Source organism: Nicotiana sylvestris, chromosome 6, assembly GCF_000393655.2.
Source record: "Nicotiana sylvestris chromosome 6, ASM39365v2, whole genome shotgun sequence".
Taxonomy (NCBI): Eukaryota; Viridiplantae; Streptophyta; class Magnoliopsida; order Solanales; family Solanaceae; genus Nicotiana; species Nicotiana sylvestris.
This window is the reverse complement of record NC_091062.1, coordinates 201,925,629-201,938,052: the sequence shown is the minus strand read 5'-3', so window position 1 is coordinate 201,938,052 and position 12,424 is coordinate 201,925,629. Positions and strand designations below refer to the sequence as shown.

General features: G+C 35.6%; 1 protein-coding gene across 3 annotated transcripts; it reads left to right on the top strand.

Annotated features, from left to right (window-relative positions):
- The first annotated feature begins 1,408 nt into the window (after positions 1-1,408).
- LOC104239987 (serine/threonine-protein kinase BLUS1-like) lies at positions 1,409-9,815 on the top strand. Of its 3 annotated transcripts, none has more exons than XM_009794763.2 (19): positions 1,409-1,779; positions 2,784-3,038; positions 3,410-3,534; positions 3,728-3,772; positions 3,884-3,965; positions 4,049-4,117; positions 4,194-4,364; positions 4,467-4,532; positions 5,721-5,789; positions 6,147-6,317; positions 6,396-6,454; positions 6,596-6,766; positions 7,800-7,903; positions 8,017-8,114; positions 8,820-8,942; positions 9,026-9,074; positions 9,159-9,208; positions 9,372-9,433; positions 9,519-9,815. In XM_009794763.2, the coding sequence occupies exons 1-19, from the start codon at positions 1,588-1,590 to the stop codon at positions 9,577-9,579; spliced, it is 2,022 nt and encodes a 673-aa protein (XP_009793065.1). In that variant the 5' UTR covers positions 1,409-1,587; the 3' UTR covers positions 9,580-9,815. The 3 variants fall into 3 exon arrangements, with proteins under 3 accessions (XP_009793065.1, XP_009793064.1, XP_009793066.1); XM_009794762.2 differs by having other exon boundaries at positions 9,147-9,208; XM_009794764.2 differs by lacking the exons at positions 9,026-9,074; positions 9,159-9,208; positions 9,372-9,433; positions 9,519-9,815 and having other exon boundaries at positions 8,027-8,114.
- Positions 9,816-12,424: the final 2,609 nt, after the last annotated feature.

Below are 12,424 nucleotides of genomic sequence, written 5' to 3'. Positions count from 1 at the left end.
ACAGGTCATCCCTAGGGGAGGAAGTTTTAAGTACCTTAAGTCTATTATTCAAGGGGATGGGGATATCGATGAAGATGTCACAAATCGTATTGGAGTGAGATGGATGAAATGGAGACTCACCGTTAAGGGTTAGTTCTATAGAGTGATGGTCAGACCAACGATGTTGTATAGGGCTGAGTGTTGGTTAGTCAAGATCGCTCATATCCAGAAGATGAAGGTAGTAGAGATGAGCATGTTGAGATGGATTTGCGGTCACACCAGTTTTTTTTAAATCCCTGTCAATTTAGGAGGATCTATAGTGTTTCCGTACTTTTCCTCCAGCGTGACTCGAACCCAGGACCTAACGGTCGTAGGCGAGGTGCTTTACCAACTAAGCAAGCCTCACTTGTCGTCACACCAGGTTAGATAGGATCAGAAATGAGGTTATTCGCGACAAGGTGGATGTAGCCCCTATTGAGGACAAGATGCGGGAAGTGCGGCTTGGGTGGTTTGGTCATGTGAGGAGGAGGAGCACAGACGCCCCGGTGAGGAGGTGTGAGAGGTTGACATTGGAGGGCCTACATAGAGGTAGAGGGAGACCAAAGAAGAGGTGGGAAGAGGTGATTAGGCAAGACATGGCGCAACTTCAGCTGACCGAGGACATGACCCTTGATAGGAAGGTATGGAGGTCGAGGATTAGGGTAGTAAAGTAGGTTGTCAAGAGTGTTCATAACAGTAGTATTGTCATGCAATCTTGCTTTCTATTGGTAGTAGTTTTTTATGACTAACCGTTATTTTCTTTCATTGTTGATCACATTCTGTCTTGTTGTTTTTTATTCTGCTTTTATATGGCTTTTTGGTACTGCCCCTTCTTGTCTATATTTTTATTAATGTGGTGTTTATGCTTTCCTGAGTCGGGGGTCTATTGGAAACAACCTCTCTATCCTCACAAGGTAGGTAGAGTCTGCTTACACACTACCTTCCTCAGACTCTATGGTGTGGGATAATACTAGTTATGTTGTTGTTGTTGTTGATAATTTGTAAAATTAAAATAATAAAATTATATAATTTGGAGTACATTTAACTTGAAATATTGACTGAAATGATTGAGTAAATTTATGGGGCATAATTTTTTCATTTATTGAGTTAGCTAAATATGATCAACAATCATTGTTTTTAAAAAAAATCACTTTTCCTTTAAATTATACTATTTTGTATTTTTAATATAATATTTTAAAAAAATTATATTCATTGAAATAGAGTACCCGCACAAGACTAGTTTAATTTAATGAGAGAAAAAATTAATTGTATTAACTCACTCAATGTTACCTCTACCAAATTTTAAAATCTTTTATTAATAATTATAAATATTATAAAATTTATAGTAGTACTTAAAAAGTAGTAAAAAAATTTGGGGCCTTAAGTAATTGGGGCCTAAGGCAATGGCCTTCATACCCTAGAGCTGGCCTTGGATTTTAATGGCTTTAAAGTTGAATTCGTCTGCATTGGATATGAAACTCTCTGTTTTTACGTAGAATCCGGATCTGTGGATAACATGCATGCTGCGATTGTGAGTTTTGCAATAGCGAAGAACAGAGTGTTTGAATAATGGACAAGAAAAGTTTAGTAAAGAAGCCAAGCGAAAAGCGAATACAGTATCCAATTGGATCCGAATATTACTCATTGTACGAGGAGATAGGGCAAGGAGTTAGCGCCTTGGTTCATCGCGCTCTTTGTAATCCTCTCAATGAGATCGTTGCGATCAAAATCCTAGATTTCGAGCGTGATAAATGTGATCTGGTACATTTTTTTTTTGAGCTTCTTTTTATCTATTTAGTATTTACGGCCTTAATTGTCACAGTTGATTAATTCTTAACGTTGAAAAACAATTTGAAATCGATGCTTGTTATTTTCTTATGGCCTTGGTTTCTCCAAGTTCCATTTTTTATGTACGTCAGACTTTTCACTCTCCACACTAGTTATAGTTTTTATTTGGTTCATTCTTGATACACAATATTTCAGATGTTGAAGTACTAAATGAGCTTTGGTAGCTTGGGTTTTCAGTACTGAAAATAGCTTAATAGAGGTCTTATATTCATTGTTAGAGTCATATCAGCTTTTCAATTGAGTTATTATAAAATAGTGCTTTTTTTTTGTTTCCCAGAAGAAGGGATTGATAAGCCTTATGACTTATCCTATACCTAGTAGAAGCAGCTAATATTCCCACTTCGAAAGAAAGTTTATCTTTGCTAGTTAATATTGAGATGATAATCTTGGACCAGTGGTTAGTATTGAGATCAAAGATTGTGGTAGTGTGGTAAGTATCACTCCATCCTTAACCAGAAGTCTCGAGTTTGAGCCATAGGAATAGACTCGCCTTTGGTAAGAAGCGCTTTATCCCCAAACTGAACTTTCCGACAAGAATCAGGATTAGTCAGGCCCCAAAGCGTGTATCAAACACCGGATGAGAAACAAAAAAAAGGTAATCTTAGAGCATAATTAGATTAAGTTGTGCTCCTAAAAACTCTCTATTTTGCAATTATCATCTTGAAAAAAGCTCCTTGATCTTTGCTTTCGGGGTGAATCCATTAATCCAAGCTTGGAAATCTATAAGTATAGAGTTCTTATCATCATCGTGCAATGGAGGATTGAATGTGATGCATTTTCTGTATTTTCGGATGTAAGTCTATGAATTATTTACTTCTCGAAAGTGCCTAAGTTTCCAGATATTATCATTTCGTTCGTATTGTGGTTGTTGATACTTCAATTAAATGAAGAAGCAAGTTGGCTGATTTCTAATCCAGGACCGCGTCTCACGGGAAGCACAGATAATGGTCCTAGTTAACCATCTCAATGTTCTTAAATCACACTGCTCCTTTGTATGTGATCAAAATCTTTGGGTTGTCATGCCGTACATGGCTGGGGGTTCCTGTCTCCACATACTGAAGGCTGCTCATCCTGATGGTCTCAGAGAGGTGGTTATTGCAACAGTCTTACGTGAAGTGCTAAAGGGTTTGGAATACCTTCATGATCATGGCTACATTCATCGGGATGTCAAAGTAAGTCCACCTGTTACATAAAGCCATTACTACTTTCTTCGCATCAGCCGATCCTTTAAGCATTTGATGAGATTATGTCTTCATCCATCAGGCTTCAGTGTAGAAGTCTTGCACTGCATTAAATAAGGTGTCTATTGGACTTCTATTGCAACTTGTTTAATTAATTTCATTTTAGGATTTGGAGTTTGGACATGGTATCAAAGAAGAATCTTTAGGATATCTTTTGTGTTTTACGTCCCATGCAAATATAACAAAGGACAAATTCTTAATCCATCCTGGTTGTTTAGCAACTGCATGGACAGATGAACAGGACAATAACTTTTCCATAACTTTTGGAACTTGAAATCAACATACCTGTATGGTTATTGTAGGCTGGAAATATTCTCATTGATTCACGTGGTGGAATAAAGTTGGGAGATTTTGGTGTATCAGCCTACTTGTTTGATTCAGGTGATAGGCAGCGAATACGGAACACATTTGTTGGAACTCCCTGTTGGTATGCTTTAACCCAGAGATTGCTTCTCTCTTTTTGCTATTTAGCTTTTGTAATGTGTGTAGTAGGTGATAACCGTTGAAGAAGTCTTGTTTATATTATAGCGATGCACATTAGAAACTTAGGCATTAAAAATATTGATAAGTTCAGGTTCAAATATCAAGATGTTTCTCCATAATTTACATTTCTTTTACAGGATGGCACCGGAGGTCATGGAGCAATTGCATGGTTATGATTGCAAGTAACACTTCTGTGTATTCGTACATTCTGCTTTTCCTAATTTTACTTTATCTGTAGGAAGTCTTTTTTTTTTTTTTTTTTTTAAAATGTATTTTCTAATGGTTCCCCACAGAGCTGATATTTGGTCTTTTGGGATAACTGCTCTAGAGCTTGCTCATGGGCATGCTCCTTTCTCAAAATACCCTCCAATGAAGGTACAGTGACAGTGCATCCTAAATTTGCTTTCCTGGTGGGGCCTTTGTGACCATAAATGCATTGCATATTTTTCACTTTGCAGGTGTTGCTAATGACATTGCAAAATGCACCACCGGGCCTTGATTATGAGAGGGACAAGAAGTTCTCAAAGGTATTTCTCAAACCATTAGTGTTTAGAGTCCAAAAATGTCACTAACATCTGCTTGCAATTTTTTTTTTCTTCTCAGTCCTTTAGGCAAATGATTGCTAGTTGCTTGGTAAAAGATCCTTCAAAAAGACCTTCAGCCAAAAAATTGTTGAAGCATCCTTTCTTTAAGCAAGCTAGGTCCAGTGATTATATATCAAGAACATTGTTGGAAGGCTTGCCAGCTCTTGGTGATCGCATAAAAGAATTGAAGGTTTCATAATTTTTCCCTTCTCGTTGGAGCCATATATGTTCCATCTAGATGATAATACAGCCTCAATATTTCTATGGTAACAAGAACCTTTTCTTTTTGTAGAGAAAAGAAGAAGACATGCTAGCGCAAAAGAAGATACCAGATGGGCAGAAAGAAGAAATGTCACAGGTTGCTGTGCCATAACCATAGCCAACGTTACTAGAAGAAGACTCTGATGATTTGATATCTCTATACTGAATAATATATTAGAACTGCAATTTGTGATTTTATAATCATAAGGGTTATTAGACGTGCATGCGTGATACTATATGGATGGTATATATATCGTTGTCTAGAGCATGTACTCAGATCCTGCTTGTTCTCTCTTTCCCACACACATATATATGCTCGGATGCATTAGGCAATAAGATGATTCCCTTTCTATGTGAAATGCTTAAGTCTGTCAAATTTGTAGAAGAAACCAAAAAGGAGAAATTCAAAACTAGAAGTGGTAACTCATACAACTTAGAGTCACTGGTTTGATGCAGTTCAATTAATTTTTCCTGCATCTCATCCCTAATGTTTAGATTATATGCACCAAATACAACAACAACATAGGGTAGTGTGTACGCAGACCTTACCCCTACCTTGTGAGGATAGAGAGGTTGTTTCCAATAGACCCTCGGCTCAGGAAAGCATAAGCACCATTAATGAAAATACAGACAAGAAGGGACAGTACCAAAAAGCCATATAAAGGCAGAATAAAAACAACCAGACAGTAAGGTGATCAACAATGAAAGAAAACAATGGTTAGCCATATAGACAAGATTATATACACCAAATGAATATAGGTAATACTTTTTAATGGCTTAGACATAAAACAGGACACTGGCAGTTTGCTGGGAAAAGAGATTAAGGGATTATATTTAGTTCGCATGCATATTATTTTGCTATGCTGTGTACCCAAGACAATATCATTTTGCACAGTTTCAATAGATTTACTTCATGGAAGCTAAACAATACCCCACCGTGTTAGCCCAGCAAAAAGCTTCATGATATTATTAGGATTGCCACTTTACTGGAAAGGCTTTTCTGATCTTGGAGGTTATTTTTTGATCATTCAATCCAGAAATTTTTAGTTCTAAGAATACAGCTTCTAGTAGAGGGTAAAAAGGAAAAGTACTTAACTACATCATCTTGCAGATGACACAAGAAATATCAAAATTGTACTTAAAAGCAAAGAAAAGAAACTAACTTAAAATTGTATTTATTCCTACCATTTGTCTCATTCGTTGGCTTATAGTTAAGGTACATTGTTTTGAAAGTCTTTTCTAACATTATAAGTTGAACCTTAATCTGATTTAACATCATGTGCAGAATGAATATAAACGTGGGATTAGCAGCTGGAACTTCAATCTTGAAGATTTAAAGGCACAGGCTTCCCTGGTATTTGAATCTATATTTAATTGCACATGTACCAATAATATCTTAATACATGTGCTTTAGCTTTACTTTTCTGATGAGAAAGTTGTCTGATGCGAAGAGGGCATAGCGATGTTTGGTTTCTCAAAGACAAATTAATCATTGTTTTAAATGTTAATTTTTCACCTTTGAAACTTGCTGCGGGACTCCCCACAGTATGGGATAATACTGGGTATGTTGTTGTTGTTGTTGTTGTTGTTGAAACTTGCTGCGGGACGATTTCTCATTGGGATTATCCATTGTCGATTTTTTTTCTTCTAAAAGCTAGATATATGAACACTAGTTTGCAAACAATACCTTTTTTCCCTCTTTTACTTTTAGATTCCAGATGAGGAAATTCTTGGTGAGAATGACCAAGGTGGGAGTACAAATTCACTCCCAGGACTTGACAACCAAGGAAACCGGCTTCAAAATCAGTTATCTTCTCTACAACTTCCAAAATTTCAGCATCAATTCTCCTTTGGAAGTCAAAATTCAGATGCTACAGGATTCGTATGTCGATGTTCACTTTGGTTTTATATGATAGGGAGCAATTTGGGGTTTTCCTTCTAATAATACATCTCTCAACAGGAAGATGACAATCCATCTGCCCCTCCTTCGCCTGCCGACCGCACCATGACTTATAGCAAGTAAGAAATCTGATGCTGAGAGGTCTCATCAATTGCTCTTGTATCATGTTTTTCTCCTAATCCAAAGGACCTAACAGATTTATATTATACAGTGTCATTATTACTTTTGCTAAGATGATTATGCCTATTTCTACTTTTCAGAGCTAAAAACGAGAAATTTGATGATGATTTAAGCATCGCTAGTTCAATTCAAGATGCTCAAATGTCACAAAATTCTTCTCCATGCTATGAGGAGATGAATGTGGTGGGAAAAGGTGAACACGGGACTCATGCAGGAGCAATTGAAGGCATTCCCATAAATTCTTGTCAAAGGTATGATCTCAATTTTCTTAAAAACTCTTGGATATTTTGCCGAGATGGCTTATGTCCTGTCGAAGGATGCTAAACGTTTTCCATGTGAACTTTAAACCTTATGTAGTAGCACAATACCAGCATTCAGCATTTTATTTTTCTGGACTTACTAAATAAAATCAGCCTTTTATTCCTCCAAATAAATACTTTTGACTGGGATTCTGCTCTCAGCAAAAGACATTTGAACTGGCAGGGACATCGTACTCTGCCTTAATTTTGTTAATAGAGGATAGAAGTGATTATTGGATTTTTCATTCCCTTTTAGAAAAGGAAATGAAATATGGTCTCTAAATTGCTCTCTCCAACATCAGGAAATTCTGCAGTGTATGGCTGGCTTGTGCATTTTGTTCCTTATTTTATATCCCTTTTGTTATAATGTCTTACCATCAACTCCTTGTGATGCTTGTGGGTCTCGATCTCTCTGACATCATCAAGCCTTGTGATTGTCACAAATAAATGTCTATCCCAAGTTTATTGAGCCAATGTTAGTAAAACGAAGTACATGTTAGTAAATAATTATGGATATCGTGAACAATGAAAAAGAAGGTTTAACCAATTACTGATCTAGCTTAGATAGCAAATCGGAGGCCATTTGAGTGAACCGAACTCTTAAAAGATCAGAAAATTTTCAGTTCAAGTAGTCTGCACTTGCTAGACTGAAACTCGGACTACTTTTTGGACTGATTATCTTTGGACTAAAGCTAGTTCTTTGCTAAATCACCAATTTTCAGGCAATTAAGTATGTAAAAGAATGACATGCCTGGGACGATTTATTTGCAGTTTTCTTTAATCAAATTCTTTTAATATGCTTTTGTGATTGCGAAATTGTTTCAAATATAAAAATTGAGTAAATTGATTTCTTATTTTCCTTTTGCTTGAAGTCATTGCCCGTGTGCTTAATTGCTGGTTTCTTTAGTTTGTCAAGCAACCATGTTTTTGTGATGCCACTTTTTTTGCAGATTTTCTAGAATTGTCTTTTCTTTTCTGTGTTTAGGGATAAAAGTTCATCACAAAATATTTCCAGTTGCAATGTGGCTTTTCCTCAAACATCAGATGATTTGCCAGCTGAAATATTCATTAAACCCTCCAGAACTTCAGGCAAGTTATAATGATACAACATGTATCTTTTATCTTATAAACATACACTTTAATCCGAGTACATTTGCATTCATTGGTTTAATATTTGCTTGCTAAATCAAGACTGTATTTAGCCGGTAGCAGTGAAGATTTTGATGAGAAGACTAAGTATCAGGTCGTTCAGCAGAGAGGACGATTCAAAGTTACCTCTGAGAATGTTGATGTGGAAAAGGTGAATGTCTGGCGGTTAACTTTTGTCTTGATAATGATGCTGAATTTCCCCTAAACTGGGGAATCATTTCTTGTGTGTTTCTGCAGGTAAGTTCATTTTATGCTACAAAAGAGCCACAGCTTGGAGGTGGTTTTCGACAGTGTCACCCCTGCCCCTCTCTCTCTTTATCTCTTTTGCTTTCTCTAAAAATAGTTTCTCAGCTTGTAAAAATTGAGATGGTATATGTGATCATTTGTGTCTCTTCTTAGTGGATGTTCAAAGTAAATGCAAGAATCTCTTGAGCTCTGTAGTGGTTAATGTCGTTTTCATCATTGACAAGTACTGTGTTGCTAGGCTTTGTTTCAAGCATATCATTTGAGCGCTATAGTAGTTAACGTTGTTCTCATCAGTGACAAGTACTTCTGTTCACGAATCTTCACTTATACTACTATTACATTTATTTCATTTTTCAGAGATGTTTCATATCATTGACTCAAATTGTTTATGCAATATTTTTGAATTTGAGCTTTGGGATTGAGTTAGTGATGCGGTGGTAGAGTATGCAAACTGCTTGTATGATGAATCAGAAACAAAGAGATAAAGGACTAAAAAAATAATCCAAGTTGCTAATTCTAAATCTAGTCTACTAAACCACTGATCTCTTCCCCTCTTTTTTTCTTTTTCATTTTCTATTGTACTTATCGAAAGAATTTATGGATCATGTAGGTGACTCCAGAACATCTGGCTACTACTCAACCATTACCACCTGATGCTACACCAGCAAATCTTTCTTCCCAGTCCATATTTCCACTACTGCAAAACGCTTTACAGGCAACTATTACTGGAACAGTAAGAATGGATCTAAAACAATCATCTTGCTAGGATTTTCTTTTCTTCTTATACTTTGTAAAAACTGTTTTTACTGTTAACAGGAGAGCATTCTTAGTGCAATGAGGCAAGTGACCCGTGGTGACTCCACAGGTGTGGCAATTAATGCGTCTTGATTTCACGTTTATATTTTCCATATGATCTGGTCTCACTTAATCTGTTCAGCTAACGGTTCAGTGGATTTGGGATGCATTCCGTCAAATTCAGTTGGAGTGGAGAAATCACTGGTAAGGATTTGTGCTAATCTTGTTGCTACATCCTCTGCAAATTCAACTATTTAATTGAATTTGGCTTCTCAAACCAGGAGTTAATATTCTGTAATTTCTCTGTTTCCTTAATTTTTTGGGGGATCCAACATACTATATGACATCCTTCTCTCTTTCTTCGTAGTTGGAGGCAGCTCTTGACAGGGAGAAGGAACTAATTCGTGAAAATAATGATTTACGGTTGAGGTACGATGATTATACCTTAATATTGCAAGTTTATGCCGGCAATTATATCTAGTGGTCTTGAAGCTTCTGTTTCTTTGATATGTAGGCTATTGGTTGCTCAAGAAGAGCTTCAAAAATATAAAACAGAAAATAAGAGCTCAAAGTGACGTAAACTTTCACGTAGTCTGCATCAAAGTGAAGAAGAAAATAGCTATCTTTGTGACTGAGATACCATAGTTAACAGATTTAAATTCCATATGTACAGTTGGTTTGTTTCTAGGAAGCGGTAAGTTGTTTTTTCCCCTTGTTTTTGCTTATTCTTGTTTGCTAGGCTGATTCCTGTTAGAATAAAATACTTGGGGATACTGATTCAGATTTTGAGTTAACACCACCTTTACATGAATTTGCTCCGTTTTTGTTAGTTGCACCATAGGGAAGTTTGTTCTGGGTAGTAGTCTTTGCAATTTAAAGCACTTTTTTCATCAAGAGTTGAGGATCTCACTCTAATTGCATGAAGTCCTCTGTCGCATGTCAGTTTAGCTACGTAATAAAAAGTGTGTAATGCTTTTTAAGCTGAAGCCGAGGGTCTATCGGAAACAGTCTCTCTGCCCTTTCAGAGTAGCGGTAAGGCTGCGTACATCATACCCTCCCCAGACCCCACTTGTGGGATTATACTGGGTGGTGGTTGTAATTTGGCAAACTAACCACCATCAACTCCCAGATTGTTTCAGTACGTAGCACTGCATAAAGGATAACTAGAATTGTTTTATTATTCCAACCTTGTGAAATCTCTAAATTGTGTGAGCTATGGAACTGTGGAATATAATCATCATCACTATTTTTGCTCTAAGGGGTCGTTTGGTAGGGTGCATAAGAATAATGCTGAATAGGGTGTATTAGTAATGTTGGTATTAGTTATGCTGGTATTAGTTATGGTGACATATTTCTTATCCATTGTTTGGTTTGATATATTAAAGCATTGTGCAATTTCTAAAAGAATTATTTGTTTACAAAAATGCCCTTAAAACCAATCCATCACTTTAACTTTCTAAATGAAACATATGTTGAGAAATATTTTTATATGAAAAAGTTTTAAAAAATTATTTAATTTGTCTACCTATATTGTAAAATAGAACTAAATATTTATATATAAAAAAGGAAATATGCTAAGTATTTATTTATTTACTAGAGCTATAATTTTATTTCTCACTATTTGGATTATTTTAAACTTCCATCAATATAATAACTAGCATAATTTAATCAAGCATAAATGTTGAAGGACAATTTTGTCTTTAACTAAGCTAATGCACGCATTAAAACTCATTGCATTGCTAATACCATTATTTTCTATGCATTAGTTATGCATAGGATAATACCAAATAGGATGTATAACTAATGCATAGGTTCAAAATGTCTACCAAACAAGGTATTATTAATACACAAAGCTAATGCATGCATTATTTTATCTAATGCATCCTACCAAACGACCCCTAAATAGCTTGTGATACATCCATTGGTATGTGAGTTATCAAACTGAGATTCAGTGGTCACGCTTTGTCCGCCTATCACAAGAGGGGTCTTACCACTTTTAGTTCGCGTCATAAACTATTTATATTTGGTATTTAAAAAAGTGTATAAAACTTGTATATTTTTTATGCATAACATATAGAATGTATATATATAAAAAAATATTTTTTTTTGCTATTATTTTTATAGCGGCTATACAGTTTTATTTTATAGCAAAACTTACGTACTTTGATAATACATAGAAAGTATTACTACTATACAAAAATACAAAATTTTATAATAAGAAAATATCTAAAACATTAAAAAAAATGAACTAAACAACTATGTTTGAACCCAAACTAATTTGGGATGGCTATATGAACCTTTATCAGCCGTGTTGCTTCGTTTAAACCCATAAGAAATTTATATATATATATATATATATTAAAAGCACGAAGGCCCTTAGCGAAATATCGTTCGTCTTTTTTACCCTTTAAAATCTAATTTCACACTGGATATAGTCATTTAAGTTTCTATCTAATATTTAGTGATAGATATTGAATTATTTTCCTAATATTTAGGACTTCAAATCAATCAAATTTTATGCATTAAATCTTTCCTTATTTAAACTATATAATGAAAATAATTTTTTAAAGAAAAAAAAAATATCACATTATGTTGGTAAAGTCTGCGACATTCGATTCCTTTAGGTTTAGTAGTCCCTTTTTTGTTTTCTATCTTTTCTTTGGCATGCTTATATTTTACGCACTTTTCATTCCTTTAGATGTAGGGGTCCTTTACAATTGTAATATAAATATTGTCACGACCCGAATTTCTCACTCTCGGGAGTTGTGATGGCGCTTACTCGTAAAAGCTAGGCAAGCCACGAACTTAGAAATCTTTAACCCTTTTGTTTTAACCTCTCTTTTTTACAACTTATATTAACAAGTGATAAACATCTAAATGACAACGGAATATGAGATTTAAGCGGAAGTCTTAAATAAATATAAAACCAAAATGTTTTGAAAGTCTAACACATGCCTCTACCCATAAACTGGTGTCACAATATCCACGGACTACTAAGAGTACTACATACAACAGTTTGAAGGAAAAATAACACTGTTTGTCTCGGATACATGAGATAACAGAACATAATAAAAGGTAGAGGAGACGTCGGGCCTGCGGACGCCTGCAAGGCTACCTCGGTATCTCGGTAGACTGAAGGCTAGCTCCCCTATTGTTGTTGATCAAGTGTCGCTCCGATATCTGCACAGAGTGCAGAGTGTAGTATCAGCACAACCGACCCCATGTGCTGGTAAGTGTCTGGCCTAACCCCAGCGAGGTAGTGACGAGGCTAGGACCAGACTCCAGATAAACCTGTGCAGTTATATAATATATGGCAGAAAATAAACAGGAATAAGCAGTTTAAAATGGGAGGGGGTACATGCTTCGGGGAAACATATCAAGACCAACATAAACTTAAGAAAATATGAAAGGACAACTCAA

Bases quoted from the DNA above. Each gene is read 5' to 3' on its own strand.
- LOC104239987 (XM_009794762.2), top strand. From the start codon at position 1,588: ATGGACAAGAAAAGTTTAGTAAAGAAGCCAAGCGAAAAGCGAATACAG. The intron at 3,773-3,883 runs GTAACACTTCTG...GGTTCCCCACAG, and splicing joins TTGCATGGTTATGATTGCAA to AGCTGATATTTGGTCTTTTG. The intron at 3,966-4,048 runs GTACAGTGACAG...TTCACTTTGCAG, and splicing joins CAAAATACCCTCCAATGAAG to GTGTTGCTAATGACATTGCA.